Source organism: Dendrobates tinctorius, unplaced genomic scaffold, assembly GCF_039654945.1.
Source record: "Dendrobates tinctorius isolate UK_male_01 unplaced genomic scaffold, ASM3965494v1 ptg000114l, whole genome shotgun sequence".
NCBI lineage: Eukaryota > Metazoa > Chordata > Amphibia > Anura > Dendrobatidae > Dendrobates > Dendrobates tinctorius.
The window spans coordinates 11,560,329-11,586,736 of record NW_027361782.1 but is presented as its reverse complement, the minus strand read 5'-3'; the positions used below and the strand labels follow the sequence as shown (position 1 = coordinate 11,586,736).

General features: G+C 46.2%; 1 protein-coding gene across 1 annotated transcript in view; it reads right to left on the bottom strand.

Moving 5' to 3' along the window:
* Positions 1-26,408, bottom strand: part of XPNPEP2 (X-prolyl aminopeptidase 2) — a 92,001-nt gene that overhangs the window by 2,922 nt on the left and 62,671 nt on the right. The window contains exons 17-20 of the mRNA XM_073589861.1: positions 24,398-24,467; positions 22,996-23,100; positions 22,595-22,654; positions 16,937-17,013 (exon numbers count right to left, since the gene is read on the bottom strand). Coding sequence (XP_073445962.1) covers positions 16,937-17,013; positions 22,595-22,654; positions 22,996-23,100; positions 24,398-24,467 — 312 coding nt within the window. The remainder of the gene's footprint in view (positions 1-16,936; positions 17,014-22,594; positions 22,655-22,995; positions 23,101-24,397; positions 24,468-26,408) is intronic.

Sequence of the window (26,408 nt, the reverse complement as noted above, 5' to 3'; positions counted from 1 at the left end):
TACAGCTGCCCCCGCTGTTTCCCGCCCTGTTGTGACAGGTCCACGACCTCCACTGACCACTGCGACGACAGACCATTCCTTGACAGAGGTCAGAACACTGCCCCCTGCCTTCTCCCACAGCTGCGGCCCTGTCATCACCGGGCCCAGGAGGCGCCACTTCGCTACAGGCGGCAAGAGAGGCCCTCGTCCGGTTGGCTAAGGGGCCTCAGGCAGAGGTTAGTGAACGGCTATATTTAGAGACTGCGTCATAACTCCGCGGTGGGACGAGAGCCGCAAGGAGACGCCTGCAGAGCCCCACCGGCATCGTTTCTTCAGGGCCTGTTGTGCCCCACTGGCATTGTTTCTTCAGGGCCTGTTGTGCCCCACTGGCATTGTTTCTTCAGGGCCTGCAGCGCCCCACCGGCATCGTTTCTTCATGGCCTTTTGTTCCCCACTGGCATTGTTTCTTCAGGGCCTGTTGTGCCCCACTGGCATTGTTTCTTCAGGGCCTGTTGCATCCCACCGTCATCGTTTCTTCAGGGCCTGTTGTGCCCCGCCGGCATCGATTCTTCAGGGCCTGTTGTGCCCCACCGGCATCGTTTCCTCAGGGCCTGTTGCGTCCCACCGGCATCGTTTCTTCAGGGCCTGTTGTGCCCCACCGGTATCGTCTCTTCAGGGCCTGTCGAGCCCAGTTTCGTCCCGGAATATCGAGGCGTCAAGGCAGCCGCATCAGCGATCTCAACGCGGCCACGCTTGTGATCCTAATTGACCCCCTGGAAGGATAAGTTGAATATAGGAGCTAAGGACCTGTAGTTTGGTCATACGTGGCCTATAGCACCCGGGCAAACCGGGTTAACCGCATTGCAATAAGAAAGTGTTGGTAGGATTGTTGAGTCCCTGCGTGGACTAGTTGTTGGTAAAGCTTTTGGTTTGCTCAAAATAGCCCCAGCGGCTACAGTTTATAAAAGTTTATTCCACAAACCATACTCTGTCTCGTGTCTCGTCACTGCATCCTGCGAACCTGCTGAACCCTACACTTGGCATAGTCGGCAGGATGCAGTCTCCGAGCACAGACAGTGGTGCCCCAGATCAGGGTAGAGCTGTAAACTCTACAAATGATGAGAGTCCCCATACCAGCATATCATTGGGGGCCATGCTGAACAACCTGCCTAGATTTTCTGGCTCCAATACTATGTTATGGAGCTGGATAGAGCGGATGCGGGGGCTCTTTCGGATGCACCCAATGACCCCTGATCTGGAGGCCGAGGTGGAACTCATGGCACTGGACGGGGAGGCGCGGAGGTCAGTGATGTTGAAACCTCCGGGGCACCGCAACACTTTTGAAAAAGTGTTACAGATAGTAAAACAGACCCATGAGGTCCCTACTAATGTGGGAGAGTTAAGAACCCGTTTGTTTAGTCGGATGCAAATAGAGGGGGAGACGATCACAGAGTATATGAATGTCCTTCAAGAATTGCATACGGCTATAGAAAGATAGGATGGGGTAGGGGCAGGACCTGTTGACATTACCCTATGTGACCTACTGGTGACTGGTTTGCGAGATCCATTAGTCAAACAGGCACTGCAGGAACAGATCAGAATGAATCCCCGAATAGATTTTTCAGAGGTGGGGAGTCAGGCACATGCTCGAGAGCAGGAGCAGGGGATGGCGGTCCTCGTGGGGAAAGTCCGAGGTGTGGAGGCCTCCGTGAGTGTAGTCGAGGAGCCTCAGTGGGTGGAAGAGATGAAGCAAGAGCTGAAGAGTATTCAGGGCGAGTTGGCCGAAGTAAAGAGAAGAACCGGGACTGGACAACCTAGCTTCAACACCGGCTCTTGGAGATCGCGCTCCCCGCGGGGTGGTCAGTCTACACAGGCCCGGTGTTTTGAGTGTGGAGAACCAGGCCACTTTGCCCGAGAGTGTCTGCGGCATGGGAGATACCCACTCCGGCGGCCATTAAACTAAAGAGCTCCGGGCTGGGGGGACGGCGCTCGGAGCCGAAAACCACAACTAGGGGTGGTGGAAGTCCTGAAGATTTGGTAGCAAAATGTCCGGTGGTTTGAGCAGAACTGGAGGGCCGGGCCGTCCGGTGCCTGGTGGACACGGGGTCACAAGTAACCACTATGCCCGCAACGTACTTTCAACAGAACTTCCCGGAAGCAGCAAGGCCTCAGTGGGGGCCCGTGATCAGACTAGTAGCTGCCAACCAACTGCCGGTCCCAGTTGCCGGGGTGGTGTGGGTGCAAGTGACGCTGTGCGGTAAATCCCTTGGTCGCAGATGGGTGGTACTGACTCAAGGAGAAGCTGATAAGCAACACCCCATCACCCTAGGCATGAATGTTCTACGAGAGTTCGGCAACCTACTGCTCAATGACCCTACACAGAGGATACTGAAGCAGTGGGGTTCTCACACAGCCCAAAGACAAGTATTCCAGCGGCTGGGGCGGGGAGTACGGGTACATCAGGACGACCAGGAAGGCGAGGCTTTGGGTAAGGTCATCACGCCAGCGACTCCCCTGCTTGCGTTACCTCCTGGACAGACTGTGGTGGCCCTGCCCATTCGAGCCCCGTTACCCTTGGAGGGCGTGGAGGTGCAGGTGGAGCAGTGTCACTCGGAGCGCTTACCTCCTGGCATACTGGTGGCCCGTTCCCTGGCTACCGTGCAAAAAGGAGCCGTCCTGGTACGCTGCGTTAACCTTGAAGACTGAGACACCATTCTGAAAGCACTGACTGTACTGGCCAAACTAGTAAGGCCTTTAGAAGAGGTGCTGCCAGCTCCGGCGGTTCAATTACGAGTACACCCCGAGGATCCTTGGGAAGTAACAATACGAACCTTACAGGCCCACGAAGTCTCGGCCCAAGAGAAGGGCCGAAATATTTTGGAGCAGATGCGGGCCGAGCTTTCTGGGTTAACTGCAGCCCAACTCGCACAGATAAAAACATTGTTGGGACAGTACCATGAAGTATTTGCTAGTCATGAAGACGATTTTGGGTGTACCACCGCCATCACTCAAGAAATCCCCACAGCAGGAGTGGCCCCTATCCGGGAATGATATCGACAGATTCCGCCACAACTCTATCAAGAGGTGAAAACGTTGCTGGCCCAAATGCTGCGAAAGGGGGTGATACGGGAAAGTCAAAGCCCCTGGGCGGCCCCAATCGTGTTGGTCCGGAAGAAAGATGGTACACTATGATTCTGTGTGGATTATCGTAAACTGAATGCTTGCACTATTAAGGACTCATACCGCTGCCCCGCATAGAAGAATCCCTGTCCGCCTTGGGGAAGGCAACATATTTTTCGACCCTGGACTTGGCCAGTGGGTACTGGCAGGTGCCCATGTCAGAAGAAGATAGGGCCAAGACGGCGTTCATATTGCCCATGGGACTGTTTGAGTTCAATCGGATGCCGTTTGGGCTGGCCAACGCCCCCGGGACCTTTCAGCGATTGATGGAGGGATGTCTGGGAGATCTCAATTTTGAGGCCACGTGATGATCTAGCTGGATGACATCATTGTCTATGCCGCCACCTTCGAGGACCACCTGAAGCGGTTGGGACAGGTACTCAGCCGGTTGCAAAAGTACGGGTTGAAGGTGAAGCCTCAGAAATGCCACCTATTTCGCTCTCAGATTGAGTATCTGGGTCATGTCGTTTCAGCAGAGGGTGTGAGGCCATCCCAGGAAAAGGTTGCTGCTATCCAGGAATGGCCTACCCCCCGAGATGGTGAAAGATGTGCGGGCTTTTCTGGGGTTAGCCGGATATTACCGTCGCTTCGTAAATAATTTTGCACGTCGAGCTCGAGCCCTGCACGACCTACTGAAGGGGGCTCCCGCTGGGGCCAATGGGCGAAAAATCCAGTGGCAATACCCTCAGGAAGAGGCCTTCCGAAACCTCAAGGCTGCACTCTCAGATGCCCCAGTGTTGGCTTATGCGGATTTCTCTCAACCGTTGCACACTGACGGGAGTCTTCACGGGCTGGGGGCTGTGTTGTCACAGGTTCAGGATGGCCGGGAGAGGGTGATCGCATATGGAAGCCGCTCTCTCCATGACTCCGAGCATAACCCTGACAATTACAGCTCTTTTAAGCTTGAGCTCCTCGCAGTGGTGTGGGCTATGACGAAGAGATTCGCGGAGTACCTAGCGGGCTCCGAGGTGGTAGTGCGAACTGACAACAACCCGCTGGCACATCTGGAAAATGCCTAATTGGGGGCTCTGGAACAACGATCGGTGGCCTGGATGGCGAAGTACAATTATAAGATTATCTACAAAAGAGGGGCCGAGAATGTCCATGCAGACGCCCTCTCCAGGATTCGACATACAACTCCAGGGCAAAATCGAGACGAAGAATTGGAAGGGGAGGAAATCCCGTTCGCTCTCACTGCTACCGTGCTCACAACTGACAATAAAAAGATATCTTCATCTGAGACCCCAAAGGGCATACTGGAACAATCCCGGGATAAGTGGATACAGCAGCAGCAAGAAGACGAAGAGGTTGGTCTTCTCAGGACATGGGTCGCCGCCGGGCAATTACCCACTGACTCTCAACGGCAAAATTTGCCTCAGGACCAGTTGCTTATGCTGCGACAATGGGAGAGGTTGGTTATCCGAAAGGGATTATTGCATCGTAAAATAACATCACAAACAACCTCGATGACGGTTTGGCAAGTGGTTACGCCAGGAGTCCAACTTCACGTATTGGCTCGGGAGGCTCACAAAAAGGGGCCCATTTCAGAACAAGAAAACCTTTGCAATGGCAGCAACAGAAAGCTTACCTCCCGCGCTTGCTGGCTGTTGTGGACGAAATTTGCCGGACCTACCGGTTGTGTGAATTAGCCAAACCGCCCGCTCAGCGAGCCGCAACACAGACTATTGTGATCTCAGTGCCGCTTGAGCTCCTGACGGTGGATTATTTGACCATTGGGCCCGCATTCCAGGGATACGAACACTGTGTCGTTATGGTAGATCATTTCACTAAGTTCGCTGTGGTCACCCCCACTCGGGATCAGACCGCAGAGTCTGCTGCCTCCGCAATTTGTAGAAACTTTATACAAGTATATGGCTGTCCTCAATGAATACATTCTGATCAGGGAGCATGTTTTTTGGGAAAAGTCATGGAAGAACTACATCACCTCTATGGAACTGACAAATCCCGGACCACACCGTATCACCCGCAAGGAAATGGGGCTTGTGAACGATTTAATCGGACATTAATTCAGATGTTGCGCACTCTGGAGAGTGACAAGAAGGCCCGTTGGCCCGAATATGTTTCCGAATTAGTTTGGGTCTATAACAATAGGGTACATCGAGTGACTGGTTATACCCCCTATTCCCTGTTGTTTGGGCGAGAAGGTAAAGGGATCACGGAGGTGGAGTTAGACCCCGAAGAACCTCAGCCCTGGACTGGAGTGTCGTCTTGGGTCCGAAATCATCGTCATCGGCTGCAAACTCTTCACCGAATTGTACACACCAAGCTCCGAGACTGGGAGCACCCAGGGAAGAATACAACCCTGCCTCCTCACCTCCAAAGCGGGGACCGGGTGCTTGTGCTAGATCAACGCCCCCAAAACAAACTGGAGCCATGTTGGGAAGAAAGTCCTTATCGGGTCTTACGCCGTATCCATCCAGACGGACCGGTGTATGAAATACGACCTGAAGAGGATGAAACACTGCCCGCTCGTGTTGTGCATCATAATATGTTACGCCCATGTACTTCCTCCGACCCGAAGCAACCAGAGCCTGCCCTGTCGACATCTGAACCGTCTTCTGTATGTTGGGACCCAGACGACAACGAAGATTGTCTCCCGGGACCCGGAGGCCCTCCACCCAGTAATGAACCATCTGACACAATTAGCCCGCTCGCACCAGCCAGCCCACCGATGTCCACCACCGCAGACGACTCTACCCCAGTTGAACTTGGACGCTCCGAGCGGTCAACAGCCGGCAAACCCCCCGAATGATATGAGCAAGATCAATTCGTATGGCAACGAACATTGAAACCCCTACATACCGAGCTCAATAGACTAAGGCCCTCGCCCGAGGACTGGCGAGCTTACAGGGTGGGAGAGTGTGGGAAGGAGGACTCCCAGACAATGAATGGGCAGGTACCCAGGGGACCACCTTCAGGGTTCATGAGGGAACGATACTGGGAGGACAGTAAAAAGAAAGACTTGACTGAAGTTGTCAGGGAAACAGGGGGCGGGGCAAGCTTAAAGGGAGGAGGGGGCGCGCTGAAGTGGCAGTTGACAGGGAGCCGGACGACAGGAAGCCGGGTGAGACAGAGAGAACCGAGGGAGCGGACGGTGTGTTGTGGAGAGACCGACAGGGGCCTGTGAAAGGAAAACTGCAGACTCACCGACACGTGAGACTTGAGAGCCGTTCACCGGCGGCCGCTCCCCTCATACGGTCGCATACAGCCGCCCCTGCTGTTTCCCGTCCTGTTGTGACAGGTCCACGACCTCCACTGACCACTGCGATGACAGACCATTCCATGACAGAGGTCAGGACACTGCCCCTTGCCTTCTCCCACAGCTGCGGCCCTGTCATCACCGGGCCCAGGAGGCGCCACCTCACTACAAGCGGCAGGAGAGGCCCCCGTCCGGTTGGCTAAGGTGCCTCAGGCAGAGGTTAGTGAACGGCTATATTTAGAGACTGCGTCATAACTCTGCGGTGGGACAAGAGCCGCAAGGAGACGCCTGCAGCGCCCCACCGGCATCGTTTCTTCAGGGCCTGTTGCGCCCCACCGGCATCGTTTCTTCAGGGCCTGTTGCGCCCCACCGGCATCGTTTCTTCAGGGCCTGTTGCGCCCCACCGGCATCGTTTCTTCAGGGCCTGTTGGGCCCCACCGGTTTCGTTTCTTCAGGGCCTGTTGGGCCCCACCGCCATCGTTTCTTCAGGGCCTGTTGCACCCCACCGGCATCGTTTCTTCAGGGCCTGTTGCGCCCCACCGGCATTGTTTCTTCAGGGCCTGTTGCGCCCCACCAGCATCGTTTCTTCAGGGCCTGTTGCTCCCCAATGTCATAGTTTCTTCAGGGCCTGTTGTGCCCCACCGACATCGCCTCTTCAGGGCCTGTTGTGCCCCACCGGCATCGCCTCTTCAGGGCCTGTTGTGCCCCACCGGTATCATCTCTTCAGGGCCTGTCGAGCCCAGTTCCGTCCCGGAATATCGAGGCTTCAAGGCAGCTGCATCAGCGATCTCAACGCGGCCACGCTTGTGATCCTAACAGACCCCCTGGAAGGATAAGCTGAATATAGGAGCAAAGGACCCGTAGTTTGGTCATATGTGGCCTATAGCACCCGGGCAAACCGGGTTAATCGCATTGCAATAAGAAAGTGTTGGTAGGATTGTTGAGTCCCTGCGTGGACTAGTTGTTGTTAAAGCTTTTGGTTTGCTCAAGATAGCCCCAGCGGCTACAGTTTATAAAAGTTTATTCCACAAACCATACTCTGTCTCGTGTCTCGTCACTGCATCCTGCGAACCTGCTGAACCCTTCACTGGAACGACACTGCATGCCTCAGCCGAATCTTAGGTGAGGACATCACTGGAGCTTGGCCAGGTAAGGAAAAACTTTTTTTTGTAAAGCTGTGGTATAGGGTATATTATACTGGTATGGGGGTGCATTATACCACTATGGGGGGGAGAAGGGAAAGGGGATGCATTATACTATGGGGTGTATTATACTGCTATGGGTGCATTATACTATAGGGCTGCTGCATCATACTCATCATACTATGGGGTGCATTATACTCCTATGGGGCTGCTGCATTATACTCCTATGGGGCTGCTGCATTATAATGCTCTGTAGGTGCATTATACTACTATGTGAGTGCATTATACTATATATGACTATGGGGTACTTTATACAATTATAGATGACTATGGGGGCAATATGGAGAGACATGAGGCAGAATGGTAGGACACGTGGGGTCCAGAATGTGGGATATTATTACTGTAGGGGCTAATTAAAGGATATTATTTTTGTTACTGTGCAGGGCAATACAGTTGCTTTTTTTCTTCATCTGGCATAGTGTAGAGGTTGAGGAAAATTGGGGATTGTGCTCTAGATAACTTATTTTCTACAGAGTCAAGTACTGGCTGGAAGAAATGATGGCGCTGGATGAAGATGAAAAGCAAAGATGAAGGACTTCAACTAGCGACGCCACCGATGAGTCAGTGTGTTACCTGAACACTGACACTATACACTGTATTCTATATACAGAGCTCCTTTGTATATTACTGGTGATCACTGTATTACCTGTACACTGACACTATATACAGAGCTCCTGTGTATAATGTCACCAGTGATCACTGTATTACCTGTACACAGACACTTTATATGAAGTACATATCTCCTGTGTATAATGGCACTTATGGTAATATTAGTATTGTGTTTTTTTTATTAATGATCAGTATTGTAGTATTCGGTACCTATACTGTATGGTGGTAATATGTGATCTGGTCATGGTGTGGCGGTTTTTGTTACTTGTATGTGGTATTTTTCAGTCACCATGTGGTGGTAATATGTGGTCCTGCCATGGTGTGGCGGCATTTGTTCCTTGTATGCGCTATTATTCGGTCACTGTGGTGGTAATATGTGGTCTGGTCATGGTGGGGTGGTATTTGTCCCTTGTATGTGATATTATTGGTCATTTTAAAAATTTAAAAATTACTAAAAATATACCTAATGTAGGGGTTGTACTAACTCAGGTGAGATGGGAGGAAAACAGGAGGCACGTTCCTTTAAAAGTTCATGTGGGTTTATTGCTTCATAAACTCCAGAAGCAGAAAAAGAAAGTAAACAGTCTTTAGATCAGGCAAAACAAAGCAACAATATCCATAGCAGGGCTCTGCTCCTTCAGGCCTGTGGTCACGCAGGCTTGATTAGTGTTCAGTATTCAGTCTCGGTCTGGAGCCAAACACACAGACCATGTGCCAAACAGCCTCCATTATATAGGCTGCAACCACACCCAGATGTGAGGTATGTGGGTAGCCAGACCTGCCCGTCTCATAGCTACCCACAACCCAGGGTCAGGTGCAACAAACGACCCTCTTAGCACTTTTATGCACTAGAGAAAATATTCTGGGTTACATCAAAGAGAAAAGCCATCTCTGTGCACATACCTCCCATCGACTATGACACCATTAGCCACACTAAATACCTCCCCTCTCTGCCTAAAGCAATGGCGCTTGGCCTTTTTCGTCTACCAGACAAGGGATTCTTGAGAAGGCATCGGCATTACCATGTAGCTTCCCTGCTCTATGCTCTGCATGGAAGTTGAAATCTTGCAGGGCTAAGAATCAGCAGGTGACCCTATCATTTTTTCCCGTTTGTTTCCCTCAACCATCTGAGTGGGGCATGGTTGGATACCAACCTAAACTTACATCCTGAAAGATAGTACCATAATGTGTCCACCGCGCACTTTATGGCCAAACACTCCTTCTCTACAACCGAGTAATTCCTCTCAAATGAGGATAGCTTCCTACTCAGGTAGAGAACAGGATGCTCCTCCCCGTATATCTCCTGGGAAAGGACTGCTCCTATCCTGACATCTGAGGCATCTGTTTGAAGGATAGACTCTTTGTTAAAGTCAGGGGCAACCAGAACTGGTTGCATACACAGGGCCCCTTTCATTTCTTTAAATGCCTTTTCTGCCTCTACAGACCATTTGACCATTACCGATTTCGTTTCCTTAAGGAGGTCTGACAGGGTCGCGGCCATCATGGCGAAGTTCAGGATGAACCTCCTGTAGTATCCCACAATCCCCAGGAAGGCTCTAACTTGCTTCTTGGATAACAGTCTTGGCCATGTTTGAATTGCCTCCACTATACTGATCTGAGGTTTTATCTCACCTCGATCCACTACATACCCCAGGTACTTGGCTTCTTCTTTCCCCAAGGCACACTTCTTCAGGTTTATTGTAAACTCTGCCTTCCTTAGAGCATCAAACGCCACTTAGACCTTTTCCAGATGACTTTCCCAGTCCGGGCTAAAGATAACAATATCGTCCAGGTATGCAGCGGCGTATTGCTTATGGGGGGCAAGGATTCTATCCATAGCTCTCTGGAAGGTCGCCGGAGCCCCCTGCAGTCCAAACGGCATCCAGACATACTGGAAGCATCCGTCCGGCGTAGAAAATGCAGTCTTCTCCTTGGCTTCCTGTGCCATGGGGATCTGCCAATATCCCTTTGTCAAATCAAAGATAGTTATGTGCCTTGCGGGCTCAAATCTTTCGATTTGCTCATCACCGCGTGGCATGGGGTAGGCATCGAACTTGGAGAACTCATTCAACTTCCGATAATCATTGCAAAACCTTCATTCACCATCGTATTTTGGGACCAGGACAATTGGACTCAACCAAACACTCTTGGACTCCTCAATGGCCTTGAGTTTTAACATGCACTCGACCTCTTTGGAGATCACTTCTCGACGGGCCTCCAAAATCCGATAAGGCTTCACATTTATGTGCACATGTGGCACTGTCAGAACTTCGTGTTCTATAACCTTCGTGCACCCCGGCAATTCGGAGAACAGGTCCCTGTTCCTCTGGAGCAACTCCCGCCACTGCTGTTATTGGGCCTTCGACAATGTCTCAGCTATGGCAACACCTCCAACCTCACCTTCTGGAGTCTCAGCCGGCTCTCTGTCTTGCCATGGCTTGAAGAGGTTGACATGGTAGACCTGATATGGTTTCTGTCTTCCTGGTTGATGAATCTTATAGCTTACATCACCAAGCTTCTCCACCACCTCATATGGCCCCTGCCATTTGGCCAAGAACTTGCTTTCCACCTTCGGAATTAGCACAAGAATTCGGTCTCCCCGACTGAATTGCCTCACTCTGACTGACCAGTTGTAGACCCTGGCCTGAGCTTCTTGTGCTTGGAGCAGGTGTCTTTTTACGATGGGCATCACCTTCGCAATTCTCTGCTGCATCAGTGCCATGTGCTCAATGATGCTTCGGTGGGGCGTGATTTTTCCGTCCTTTTCTATAGCTTTAATCAGCATGCTTTTCAGTGTTTTATTGAACCTTTTCGACAAGGCCATCTGTCTGAGGATGGTACACTGAAGTCCTCAACTGGGAGAGTTGCAGGATCTTGCATAACTCCTTCATCACCTTACTCATAAAAGGTTTTCCCTGTTCAGTCCGGATCTACTTTGGTAAACCTGTACGGGAAAAGACATGGACCAATTCACGGGCTATACTTTTTGCAGAGCAGTTTCTCAGAGGAATTGCTTCAGGGTAGCGAGTGGCAGGGGCGTAACTCCAGCAGTCGCAGAGGTCGCAGCTGCGATGGAACCCAGACTGCTCAGAGGCCCGTCCGTCCAGCAATAGTGAAGGAGAAGGACCCAACCATCATGTGACCCCGGAGGGAGGCGTCATCACAGGTCCTCCAGATACATGGGGGATGATGGATTGAATGCGGTCATGTGATCCAACCTTGTGACCTGGAGAGAGGAGTGTCAGGCACACGTCACCGCAGGTCCTTCAGCCGCACCGAAGAGAAGGACGGGCCGAAGTGATGTCCCCCCGGGACAGTATAACAAAGTAAAAAAAAAAAAAGTGTAAAAATAATTTATAAAAAAAAAAAAAAAAAAAAAAAAAAAAATCGCTAAATAAATAAAGAAATATTCACTAATAAATTCATTTTTTGGAAATAAAAAAAACAAAACAATAAAAGTACACATATTTAGTATCGCCGCGTCCATAACGACCAGCCCTATAAAAATGTCCCATTAGTTAACCCCTTTAGCAAACCTCTTAAAAAATAAAAATAAAAAACAAAGCAAAAAATAATGTTTTATTATCATACTGCCGAACAAAAAGTGCAAAAACGCGCGATAAAAAAGACGCATATAAATATCCATGGTACCGCTGAAAACGTCATTTTGTCCCTCAAAAAATGAGCCACCACACAGCGTCATCAGCGAAAAAAAAAAAAAGTTATAGCTCGCAGAATAAAGCGATGCAAAAATAATTATTTTTTATATAAAATTGTTTTCATTGCATAAAAGTGCCAAAACATAAAAAAAGACATAAATGAGGTATCGCTGTAATCGTACTGACCCGAAGAATAAAACTGCCTTATCAATTTTACCGCGCGCGGAACGGTGTAAACGCACCCCCCAAAAGAAATTCTTGAAATGTTGGTTTTTGTTCATCCTGCGTCCCAAAAATCGGAATAAAAAGCAATCAAAAAATGTCACGTGCCCAAAAATGATACCAATAAAAACGTCAATTCGTCCCGCAAAAAATAAGACCTCACATGACTCGGTGGGCCAAAATATGGAAAAATTATAGCTCTCAAAATGTGGTGATGCAAAAACTATTTTTACAATAAAAAGCGTCTTTTAACGTGTGACAGATCAAACCCCCCTTTATCACCCCCTTAGTTAGGGGAAAAATAATAAAATGAAAAAAAAAGTATTTATTTCCATTTTCCCATTAGGATTAGGGATAGGACTAGGGATAGCACTAGGGTTACGGCTAGGGTTAGGTCTGAGATTAGGGTTAGGGGTGTGTTGGGGTTAGGGTTGGAGTTAGAATTGGGGGGTTTCCACTGTTTAGGCACATCAGGTGCTCTCCAAACGCAACATGGCGTCTGATCTCAATTCCAGCCAATTCTGCATTGAAAAAGTCAAATGGTGCTCCTTCCTTTCCAAGCTCTGCCATGTGCCCAGACAGTGTTTTACCCCCACATATGGGGTATCAGCCTACTCAGGACAAATTGGAAACAACTTTTGGGGTTACCCTTAGGAAAATAAAAAATTGGGGACTAAAATATCATGTTTGTGGAAAAAATATGATTTTTTTATTTTCACACCCGGGCATTATAAACTTCTGTGAAGCACTGGGGGGTTCAAAGTGCTCACCACACATCTAGATAAGTTCCATAGGGCGTCTAGTTTCCAAAATGGGGTCACTTGTGGGGGGTTTCCACTGTTTATGTACATCAGGGGCTCTCCAAAGGCAACATGACACCCGCAGAACATTCCATCAAAGTCTGCATTCCAAAACGTCACTACTTCCCATCCGAGCCCCGACGTGTGCCCATACAGTAGTTTTCTCCCACATATGGGGTATCAGCATACTCAGGACAAATTGGACAACAACTTTTTGGGGTCCAATTTCTCCTGTTACCCTTGGTAAAATAAAAGAATTGGGGACTAAAAGATCATGTTTGTGGAAAAAATATGATTTTTTTATTTTCTCGCCCGGGCGTTATAAACTTCTGTGAAGCACTGGGGGGGGGGTTCAAAGTGCTCACCACACATCTAGATAAGTTCCTTAGGGGGTCTAGTTTCCAAAATGGCCTCACTTGTGGGGGGTTTCCACTATTTAGGCATATCAGGGGCTTTCCAAACGTGGCATGGCGTCCAATCCCAATTCCAGCCAAAAAAGTCAAATGGCGCTGCTTCCCTTCCGAGCTCTGCCTTGCGCCCAAATAGTGGTTTACCACCACATGTGAAGTATCAGTGTACTCAGGACAAATTGCACAATAACTATTAGGGTCCTGTTACCCTTGGGAAAATAAAAATTGAGGGTGAAAAGATTATTTTTGTGGAAAAAATGTGATTTTTTAATTTTACGACTGTACGTTATAAACTTCTGTGAAGCCCTTGTGGGTTCAAAGTTCTCACCACATATCTAGATAAGTTCCTTGGGGGGTCTAGTTTCCAAAATGGGGTCACTTGTGCGGGGTTTTCACTGTTTAGGTACATCAGGGGCTCTCCAAACGTGACATGGCGTCCAATCTGAATTCCAGCCAATTTTGCATTGAAAAAGTCAAACGGCGCTCCTTCCCTTCTGAGCTCTGCCATGCGCCGAAACAGTGGTTACACACCACATATCAGGTATCAGCGTACTCAGGACAAATTGCACAATAACTTTTGCAGTCCAATTTCTCCTGTTACCCTTGGTAAAATAAAAAAATTGGACCTGAAGTAATTTTTTTGTGAAAAAAAGTTAAATGTTCATTTTTTTTTAAACATTAAAAAAATTCCTGTGAAGCACCTGAAAGGTGAATAAACTTCTTGAATATGGTTTTGAGCACCTTGAGGGGTGCAGTTTTTAGGATGGTGCCACTTTTGGGTATTTTCTAACATATTGACCCCTCAAAGTGACTTCAAATGTGATGTGGTCCCTAAAATTAAAATGGTGTTGCAAAAATGAGAAATCGCTGGTCAACTTTTAACCCTTATAACTTCCTAACAAAAAAAAATTTTGGTTCCAAAATTGTGCTGATGTAAAGTAAACATGTGGGAAATGTTACTTAAGTTTTTTGTGTGCCATTTCTCTGTGATTTAAGGGCATAAAAATTCAAAGTTGGAAAATTGTGAAATTTTCAAAATTTTCACCAATTTTCCATTTTTTTCACAAATAAACACAAGTTATTTGAATGAAATTTTACCACTAACATGAAGTACAATATGTCTCGAGAAAATAATGTCAGAATCAGTGGGATCCATGGAAACGTTTCAGAGTTATTACTTCATAAAGGGACAGTGGTCAGAATTGTAAAAATTGGCCCGTTCATGAATGTGCAAACCACCCTTGGGGGTAAAGGGGTTAAAGGCTTCTTTCAGAGTTGAGTCCCTATGTTGGGTAGTCCCAAAATTCTCACCTGTCACTCCAGAATGTCAGACACAGGGGACACTTCCTCCTTATCCCCCACAAGGACACAAAAGGGAAACCCGTCTGGTTCTGGGTGTGGTGATACCTTATTAGGGTTCACTGGTTGCCTATTTGCACCAGCGACTTCAGAACCATTCCCCTAAAGATCCCAAAATAAACAAAAGTCCCGACCTATAATTATAGGGTGCAACAAGTCCCGAATGACGCCGACCTCATGGAACTCAGTATTGTGGACCATTTCAATGTCCACTCTGGCCATAGGGTAGTCCTTTGCATCACCATGCATGCACCGAACGGCGACCTTTTTCCCCGGGATCAGTTTGAAAGGAAAAGTGGCCCTCACAAGTGTCACTAAACTTCTGGAGTCTAGCAGTGCCGTTATGGAAAATACAGCAGAAAAAAGGGCCACACCACTTACCTGCCCAGGTCTTTGAACAAATGCACTATAGGATGCAGCCAGCCCATATAGCAAAGATATTGCAAAACACAGGTGCAAAATACTAAATAGCCACTCACCACCTACCCATTCATGGAGGGGGTGACTGCTTAGTATACATTTGCACAATAAAGGCCTGAATAGGGCACTGTTAACATGTAGGTAATGCATAGTGTCTGGTTCTCAGCCTATTGGTCATGCCCCTACTATTCGATTAGGCGGGCTGGCCAGCACTCTCTAAATGCCTCCCATGTGAACACCCCTGTATACAAGACCCAAAGTGCTGGGCTTAGCTGCACCCTGAAAAATAAAGTGCACAAAATACATATAAATATGTGAGGTATTGGTCAATATTTTGGCCAAGATGCAAGTTCGCAACCCAACGTCAAGGACATACGCTTGCGAGTCCTATCACTAGACTAATAGCAAAGCCACAAAAGAGGACTAAAAATCCTCCAAAAATTCAAAAATACAGCAGAAAAAGGGCAGCACCACTTACCTGCCAATGTATTTGAACAAATGCAGTACAGGATGCAGCCAGCCCATATAGCAAAAATGCTGCAAACAGGTGCAAAATACTTGATGCTAGACAGTACAGGAATTTACAGGAGCTGGTGGCTTTTTGCCAAGAAAAGTGGGCAGCTTTACCATCTGAGAAAATAAAGAACCTCATCCACAACTACCACTAAAGACTTCAAGCTGTCATTAATGGTAGAGGGGGCAATACACTGTATTAAGAAATGAGGTATGTGAACTTTTGATCAGGGTCATTTGGGTGCTTTGGGTTGTCATTATGATTTCAAAAGAGAAAACACAGTAGTTTGACAATAAATGGATTCCCCCAACCACTAACCATGAGTGGAGAAAAAGTTTTGGTGTTATCATTAATATTCTCTAAAAAAAAAAAAAAGGCCAAGAAACCAAAAATTCTGCTGGGGTATGTAAACTTTTGAGCACAACTGTATATCTATTCTATGTGTATTTATTGCATGTAATCTGTCTATTCTATCCTGTCTGCTCCCGTGTGCAGCAGATGAATTGTCGGATTTTCATTTATCACGCGCTGTGAGTCAGAAAGGCATGCAGGCATCTTCTCCATGCTGTTCCCATTTAGTTTTAGCTTTTTCCCATCCCTTTCAGCTTTTTTTCAGGCCCCCAGACCTGTTTGTTGGGTCCAGCAGAAAAATATTTGACTTTCCCATTGACTTGCATTGGATTCATTACGAATACACGGATATTAGAAATAATTTGTGCTGATTTTCCCGAATCCGAATATTTCACTATTCGCTCATCACTACAGGTGATGTCTGCACCGGATGGCGCACAGTTTAGTGCAACAGGAGATTTTACATTGGATGGGAACAAGAGGCCTGAGCGATGAGGCATGGCTGCCAGCATCAGCCCCATCCTCCTCCATACGACTCATGATGGTGGAACAAGTTGGGGAGGCTCAGGTTTAGGTCTTAAACCTCTTCAAGCTCTGACTATAAGGCCAGGTTCGGATGTATGTATTTCATGGTCTACAGTGGCCAGACCGTCCGCGGGTCTCGTAACCTGAACTAACAGGCTCATACTGCATGTGTCTACGAGGCCGTAAGTTCAAGTCAATGCAACCACTGCGGCCTGTATACAGACAGCAGCATACCCCCTCTGAACGAAGCAACAGAGAGAGAGATTTCAATGGGGTTCGAGTTTTGGTTCAATTTTGGGTGCTGCTCTGGTACCAAACTTTACAAGAAAATTAGAGTCGGGTACCAGAACCGGGACTTCCACAGGTCCGCTCATCCGTACTTAATAGTTATGCATTCTTTGTCAGATACAACTCTTATATACTCCGTGCCCTTATATTATTCTACATAGCGAAAAAATAGATAAAAAAGGGATGTAAAAAGGAAACCTTGGTCTCTGCTTCCACCACCACAGCAATATCCTCAATACGAATCCCAAAACTTCCATCATGATAGTAGCCGGGTTCTAGGAAACAAAAGGAAAGATATAGTGAAGGTGGGAGGATGAGAAGGCTGCAGTCTTAGAGTCACCACCCATTGTATCCACAAAAGCTCAACCAAAAAGCTGCGGTTAAGGTATAAGACCCAGTGTAATAGTACCGGCCAAAACGCCGCCATAATAGAGCCGGCCACGGCGCCCCTGTAATAGAGCCGGCCACGGCGCCCCCATGTAATAAAGCCGGCCACGGTGCCCCCGTGTAATAGAGCTGGCCACGGCGCCCCCGTGTAATAGAGTCAGCCACGACGCCCCCGTGTAATAGAGTCGGCCACAACGCCTCTGTAATGGTGCCGGCCACAGCGCCCATGAAATAGTGCCACCCATAGCGCCCCTGTAATAGAGCCATCCATAGTGCCCCTGTAATAGCGCCAGCCACAGCGCCTCTTGTATAATCACCGACCAATAACATCCCTGATGTGCTTGATGGAGACAAGTCCGGAGACGCTGCAGCCGCGAGAGCAGGTTTAGGCCACACAGGTGTTCACAGTAGTGCGAGGGACATGAGACCTGATATAGTCGTGTTGAAAATGGCAGCAACGAAATCAATGTATCCCGAGCTGTTAGTGACCTGGAATGAAGATTAGAGGGGTCCGGCTATCGGAAATTATGACCCCCCACCACACCATAATCCCGGGAGTAGGGCCAGTGTGACGTTCCCTTATGAAGGCCTCTTCATGGCGTTGCCCATGTTTTTTTCACACCAATCTCCGGTTATTATTGCATCAAAAACACAAGTTAGACTCAATCCTGAAGAGGACGGACCGCCACTCGAGCCTCCATTGCCGTCTTGCTCTGCACATGGTGGCCTTTGAAATCTATAGTGTGAAGTCAATGGAGCAGCTACAGCCGGACGTTCGACTTATAGCCATGATTTTGTGCAGACGCCTCTTGACGCATTGTGTAGACACTGACTCCTTGAGCTCGGCAGGGCCGGATTTAAGAGGTGGGTGGCCCTGGGCCCATTTTGGAGGGAGGCCCATTTTTCAAGGTGTTGCAATATGTAATGCAAAAACACAAAATGAAACTAATGCAAGTTTATTTAAAAAAATCATTTACGCAGAGTAATTGAGGTAAAATCATTTAATTTTTTACAATCCAGGCACTTTCCTTGATTTTCATGCTGCAAAATCACTAATGATGTCACTAAAGTCCAATTCACGCAGTAGATCTGACTCGATGCTCATGATGCTCATGCCAAATTTACAAGTTGTTCCTGTTTCATGGATGTCCTTAATCGGTTTTCAACTAATTTGAGTTTTGAGAAGTAATGCTCACCACTGCAATTTGTTACCATCAAAATTAGATATATCTTTAGAGCTATCCCAATATTTGGGAACGTGTCCTGCCCAACCTTTACCATGATAATCTTGTACATGTAAAGTTCAGTGCTGATATCTTTTCGCTCCTCATCAGTGAATAAATTGGCAAATGTTACAAACTGACATAGTTCATGGATAAATATAATGTCCAAGTGATCTGAATAAGACCCGAGAAGTTGCTCTGCTGTGGCCTTAAGCTCGTCTGAAGACAGTTCTTTCAGATGGCTAAAAAAAGCTAAATTTGCTTGATATATCTTTATATGCTTGAAGACGTTGGTCAAGAGAAGCGATAAACTGATCAATGATAGGCAAGAAAGTTTCTGTTCTGTATTTTTCAGAAGGGCTGAGTTGTACTTCTTCCATATGGCTATAATCCAATGGATTGTGACACACGTTTCGTCGCCTGTGTCGAGTTATCGTCTGAACATACTCATACCAGACAGCTCTTCGCCTTGCTTCTCATAAATTTTGAAGGAGTCACGATTTGATGCAACATAGTTTTTTAAGCTGGTCAGTGTTTAGATCGAGTTTTGCGTGTTGTAGATTTTTACTAGTATCATCTGTTCTTTGCAGGATATCATTCCATAAGGTGGTGTTAATACTAATTTCAAGCTGATTTACTTGTCTTAACAGTCCTTCTGCTTCACACCGTGCACAGCTTTTTTCTTCGAAGTCATCAGCAATCTGTTTAACTACATCTTTAATCTGCTGATAGTCATGCTTAAGGGCTTTAGTAGCATCAGCTCTGCAGGACCAACGCATTGTTGTGTCACATTTGAGAGTCAATGCTGTTGCTGAGTCAATATTTTTCAAAGCCTCAGTCAGGAGCTGATGCTGATGCATTGAAACTGTGAAGAAGAGGAACAGCTTTTCAAGGAAGTCAAAAAAATGTACAGCGCTCGAGCAGCTTTCCACAGCATTTTTAGTAACCAGATTTAAAGAGTTTGCCATACAAGGAATCCAGGATGCCAGATTGTTCTTCTCTCTCACTTTGGCTTGCAGGCCGTTGTATTTGCCATTTATTGCATTGTCATAACTTTGACCACTGCAATTTCCCAGGTCTAGGTCATGTCTTTTCAAAAATTCCAACAAGGTATTGAACATGTCTTGGGCGCCATGGCTTTTGTTTGTCATGATTGTTACAAAGCGTTCCACAGGGCCATCTTTCTCCGTATACCTCAATACAAGGGTAAGTTGGTCAAAGTGAGCTGCATAGGGTGTGGAGTCCAAAGATATGGAGTAGTATTTTGATTTGTTAACTCGAGAAATAATTTCCCTGAGGACTTGTTCGCCCATTACATTGATATCTTCCATTATTGTAGATGACAGGTAGTTTGTATGACCCTTGCAGCAATTGGCTTGAGTTTTGATATGCTGTGTAAGAAATTCGTCGTACTTGGCGATGAGTTCAAGAATGCCCAGAAAGTTTCCATTTCTAGGTGATCCAACCAATTCATTATCTCCTCTAAATGCTAAGCTACACTCGGCAATAAACTGAATAACATTTACTACTCGTTTCAATACTGACCTCCAATAATGCTCCTGAGCCTCGACCTATTGTCTTAGCTCCGTATCAATTAGCCCAATCGCTTTTAACCTCATATTGAAAGCAATTGTAGAGTTCAGATGTTCCGCTGACTGCTCATGACTTTTTATACGTTCTTGTGAATGTTTCCAATCACAGAATCCATTAGATGAAAGCTGAGAAGACTCAGATGCTGTAATAAAGCTCATCAATCTGCACATGAAGCAGTAAATGCATCCTTTAGAGGGAGAGAAGCATAACAAATTCCTCGTTATGACTTCTCCATTATGATTTTGATGACGGAAAGGCCCAAGTGTGCACATTCTTGGAATATTGCAGTCCTTTCTAGGTTGCTGAACCGAATGTGCAATGAACAAACTTTCATCACAGTGCTGGATTGTTGATATACCCCTTTTCAGCCATTAATCTCACATCTGTTCTGAAATAATGGATGGCCAAAGTCCAATGTCATCGTCCTCTGGTGGGCCCTCAACTTCACCATCTTCATAGGACGTGCCACTATCAGTCTCCTTTTCTTTGTGTTCTTCAGTTGTACACATTACTACTTCAGCCTTTTCTTTGCCAGGATCAACAACCTTTTCCACTGAAGCATTGTCAGGTTGATCAGATTCTACAAGGTCATTACTCCATTCCGACACTTTCCTTGAATGAACAGTGAAGAACTCGTCCAATTTTCTTGTCTTCGCTATCTCTTCTGTTGATTTCATTGTTGCTTCTTTTGACTTACATCTTTTAGAAGCCCCAGACTCCCAAATTCTTGTGCGATGTCTTTGCCGATCTCATTTACGATTGTCCATGATGGTAATCAAAAAGTAATAAAATGACTTTGTCAACCCTTGAAGTCCTGAAAGGGAATTAAAGATTAAAATACTGTATGTATATATGTATGTACTGTATATTGTAGAAATTTGGGCTGTCTATATCAAAGACTGCTGCTGGGCTCTATATGTCAGAGGCTGCTGCTTTGCTGTATATGTATGAGAGGCTTCTGTTGGGCTGTATATGTATGAGAGGCTTCTGTTGGGCTGTATATGTATGAGAGGCTTCTGCTGGGCTGTATATATATATGAGGGACTGCTGCTGGACTGTGTATATATATATACACACTGTATATACAGTATATGAGGGGCTGCTGCAGGGCTTTATATATATGAGGGGCTGCTGCTGGACTGTATATATATATATATATATATATATATATATATATATATACAGTATATATATATATATATATATATATATATATAGACACACACTGTATATACAGTATATGAGCGGCTGCTGCCGGGCTGTATATATCAGAGGTTGTTTACCTGTATATATCAGAGGCTGTTGCTGTGCTGGCTGTATATAGAATAGAGGCTGAGGTGCTGTATAAAGTGTATACACAGCACTAAACTGTAAACAGGTCTACACTATATACATACAGTATACACAGACACACTGTAATGCAGGATATAGTGTGGAGCTGTACATACAGCATGGTACTGTGTAGGACAGGAGCTGCAAGAAAGATACACAGACAGACACACACACACACACAGACAGAGATCATACTCACCCACCGCGACACTGTGAAGACTGAACTACTTCCCCTCTGGATCTTCTTCAGTGACTGAAGATCCATTCCAGTGAAGTCCTGCCGCGCTCCACGGTGGAAAATCATCTTCTCGCGCCGACATCATGGCTCCGCCTCCTTCCTCAAAGGTAGCTGAACAAACTTTCATCTGATCTAATCCGAGGTAGCGATCATATAGCTGAATAGGTAGCGCCCAAAAGCTTCTGTTAGGATCGGAGAATGCTGCCGCATGCCATAAGACTAAGAATTAGGTACAGGGTACTAAGGAAGTCTGGTTAGCCATGTCAGTGGATGCTGACGCAGGTCAGGTGCCATGACTGTGCCGCTCTGCGCCAGCCACTGAGATGTAGGACTGTAGCCAGGTCCCTACACTTTCAATAGTTTCTCTTTTGTTAAATGTTCCTTATCATTAGAAACGGTTTCCAGCAAAGAGACGTGTATGTTACATGTTTTGAGATATTTATCCCTTTATTGGTGGAAGTCCCCCACTTGGTGGGTGGCCCAGGGCCTGGGCCCCCCCCTAAATCTGGGCCTGCAATATCTGATTTTACTGGGAGAACAAAGGATCACAGTGCACCATCCTTGAAACCTGACGTTTTGCCCCTGCAGGTTCGCCTCTGTGCACCTCTAGCTTTGTCATTATTCTCCAAACATCAGGGACACGTAATGCTGATCGGAGCTGCCACCTCTGCCGACACTGCGATCTGGCGGACTGATAACCAGACCTCTCAGGCTTCTGTCCCTCTCAGTCTGTGACAAGTGGCGATGCCTGGCACATAGAGAACCGGAGGAAGTGCACGATCCTCCCACAGGACAGGGAAAAATTTACAGATTTCACGTGGATACAAAAAAATTGTGCCTTCTATCCGGCTCTTATGTTCCTCCCACTTGTCATAGATTGGAGCAAAATCCTGTATTGTGTGATCATTTGCAGATCTTAGTGACACCAGCTTCATCCTTGCATGGTCTCACAGCTCGTCCTTTGTGCGGCTACTTCAGTGTTGAGGAGTGTATCATAGCCTGCTGGGCACCGGGCCCCCATATATATCCAGGACAAAGAGTAACCACCTGCAGTAAAAGTCGGCGATCAGAGGCTGGACTCACCGATAGATGTGAACATGCCTTTTGTCAGAGGGATGTTGTTGGTCTGAAGTCCGACAGGCCCTAAAATATCCAGGAATATGGAGAAATAGAAACATTGGAAAGAAGAGGACAGAGCCCGAGTCACAATAGTTATTAATGCACAAGTAGCAATATAAATATTATACAGAGTAACAAACTACCAAGAAGTCGTCCACATGGAGCGTTTGTGTTTTTCCATCTTTTTGGCAGCCCAAAAAATGCAGCAAAAAAGAAGTCTATCAAAAGCTACGCAAAAAAAAAAAAATTAAAATGCAGAGCATTTCAGCCATAGTCTGTCTCTCACAAAAAAAGCATGAAAAACACGACATGTGAATCTATCCTAACTGCTCCCTCCACGCCGCTGTTCCCAGGGGTTCACTTACATTCATGGACAGCAAAGAAGTTTCCAATCCCGTGTCCGGTGCCGTGGCCAAAGTTCAATCCCACCTCCCATAGTGCTTGTCTGGCTATCGATTCAATGGCTCTGCCTGAAAATAAGAAAGGAACAAGCATCCGTCACACTACCTGGGGTGGGGTGGATTGTTTTCGGTCACCATTGTGAGAGCAGGAGTTATTTAACTGCCCTGACTCCATTTTGGTTATTCTACGTGCATCTACTTGCTTTCCAAGAAAGGAGTCTGTGTATGCTGTGAGATAAGAAATATCTTTGTCTAAGGGACTAAAGGGCCTTTTACACATAGCGATATCGCTAAAGCGTCACTGATTTTGTAACGCAACAGTGATATCGCTAGCGATCTCGCTACATGTGACACTTACCTCCGACCGGCTCCCTCGCTGGATATCACTGATCGCGCGAGAACATCCTGGGCCGTTTTCTTCTCGTTGGCGTCCCACTGGCGCCGACGAGCGACGCATGGATGCAGGCGGAAGTCGTCATCATCGCTGCGTGTGACATGTAAGAACGACCGCTGCTATGTCGCTGGTGAGATCTGCCTGTTTGGCAGCTCACTAGCGACCATTTAGCGATGCACCAGCGATCCTGACCGGGTTGTATCGTTGTCCGGATCGCCGCTGCATCGCTAAATGTAACGGGACCTTTAGATATAAGAGGGAAGTAAAAGTCAAGAAGTAGAGCCACGTGCAAGAACTTTAAGACACACCTTAACTTTAGCCCATGAGATGTATGTGAGCTAATGCCAGCACTTATGTAGCAATAAACTGAGCCAATTATATTGTACAATGTGTGTTCAGTAAAAACCTATATAATCCCTGACCGCTGATGTAATAAACAGACTTCTGCTTAGGTACATAAGTATCTGGTGGTACTTCTCTCCTGTACATACTTGGGTTTTACTATTTAATTTGGAGCAGGCACAGCATCTCAGAACATTACGTGGCAACAACACTATCAAATACTTTTAAGGTCAAATACAAAAAAATAGATTCGAAGATATTAAAGGGAAATTCTATTAAATTATTTATCATCCGAACTTAAAGGAATATTTAGCAGGAAACATTTATGATTATTAGGACCCCTACAGGGCCAGGTACTTGTTAATAATGGCGACCAGCAACAACAACGACGTGGTCTCTGCTCTGTGGGTGATGGGCTAGTCACTGAGAATGGCCTTGCTCTATATTTATGCATTGGTTCACCATTTCTGATATATTACCAGATACTACACCCCCCCGCTCTGCACTATAGAAGGGGACATGTCGATACTCTCCGTTACTTAAGGTCAGAGTCATTGCAGCAATGAGATCCTCTGGACATCAGGATGACAATGGTAACAAAACCCACAGAATGTAATAAAATGAAGATACCGGCAGTGCGAGGCGGGAACACCAGTCTGCTCAGCTCGATATTCCCCATGAGGACACGTGTATAAGCCTCCTATAGGACAGAGATAACACAGAAGTCAGAGGTTGGAGTCCTCCAACATTAGGAAGCAAGGCATCCAGCTTATCTAAGGCTGGGTGCTCATGGAGGTGTTTTTTTTTTTTTGAGGCCGTCAGTAATGATGAGTTTTATAGAAGAAACTTCTTCAGACATCTTCTCCAATCAGTCGTTTATTAATACCTGAAGTAAAAAAAAATGCTGAAAAGATGAAATGTGACAGAGTGGTTTTATAGTAGAAATGAATTGGAAGAGTCTTTGAAGAGTTTTTTTAAGCAATTTTTAAGGCGGCCCCACTCCCAAAAATTTTTTTCAAAAACCTCCATGTGCACATAGTCTTTTAGCTACATGAGATATTATAGAATCGATTTGTTCAGACAGACCCTCTTGGGTGTGGGGGACACAGTACAAGTAGTGACACAGGGAGCTGCAGTCACAACATCCTGAGTTCACCATTTTTGCCAAGTTTTCCAATAATATCATTGTTAGGGCTCATACTAATTTGCGAGAAAAATGGAAGATAGCAATCCGATTAAAAAAAAAAAAAAAATCTGATTACACTCTGACCAATGATAATCTATGACTCCCTGCTCATCTGCAATGTTTTTTTCAGCTCAGATTGGGCATTCTGCAATTGTCCTTGTATCTCAGATGAGATTCATCAATGCAAGTCATGGGTGTAAAAAAAAAAATTAAAAAATTGCACGTCACTCAGACCATGCGAGTGCTGTCCGATTTTTTATCCACTCATGTCCTTGAATACCCCACATTTCAGCAGCCACATATAGCGTCAGACTAGAATATATATATACACATAGGATAGATAGACAGATAGATAGATAGATAGATAGATAAATGCCAGTGACAAGTACAATTAGTACAGTGTGTGTGCAGCTTACTGTACATGTATTTAATTAATAAATATAGTATTTTCTGAAAAAAAATGGCATGGCTTCCCCTGACATTTTATTAACTAGCAAACGGAAAGCTTTAGCTTATATTGGTTATTAAAATGGGGGACCCCTCCCCCCAAAAAAGTGATGTAGGGTTTTCCCATAATTAATAACCAGCCTAGGAAGGGGCCATGGATATTGGCCTCCTCCCAGACTAAAAACATCAGCTGTTAGCTGCCCCAGAAATGGCACATTCATAAAATGCACCAACTCTGGCACCAACTTAGCCTCACTCTGCCCTGATGTGTTGACAAGTGGGGTGATAGTATTGGGGTTGATATCATCTTTGTATTGTCCGCTGACATCAAGCCCAAAGGTTACACCAGCATTACTACACTAGTCAAATTGTCCAAAAAATAGCACCAAGAATAAAGTCCTTTAAATGATAATTGGAGTTGGTTCACTACAATACCCAGAAAGGTTATCAAAATTATTTCTATTTACTCTAGAAAAGAGAAGACTTAGGGGAGACCTAATATATATGTACAAGTATATCAGAGGGCAATACAGAGATCTCTCCAATGAACTGTTTGTACCAAGGACTGTGACAAGAACAAGGGGACATTCTCTTCGTTTGGAGGAAAGACAATTTCTGCACCAGCATAGAAGAGGGTTCTTCATGGTAAGAGCAGTGAGGCTCTGGAATTCTCTTCCTGAGGAAGTGGTGATGGCCAACTCACTGAATGAATTTAAGAAAGGAATGGATGCTTTTCTTGTGAGTAACAGTATAGAAGGTTACGAATAACATAATATTATAGGTAGATGGTTGACCCAGCTTAGGGGGAGGAATTTTTTTCCCTATGGAGAAAATTGGCTTCTACTCTGTGGGTTTTTTGCCTTCCCCAGGATCAACAATGCAGAACAGCTGCACTAAAAGTAGGCTGAACTAGATGAACATAAGGTCTTCCTTCAGCCTTCAAAACTATGTTACTATGTTAGTATGTAAAAGATGACAAAAACTCCTTTATAGACTTTTAATTAACCA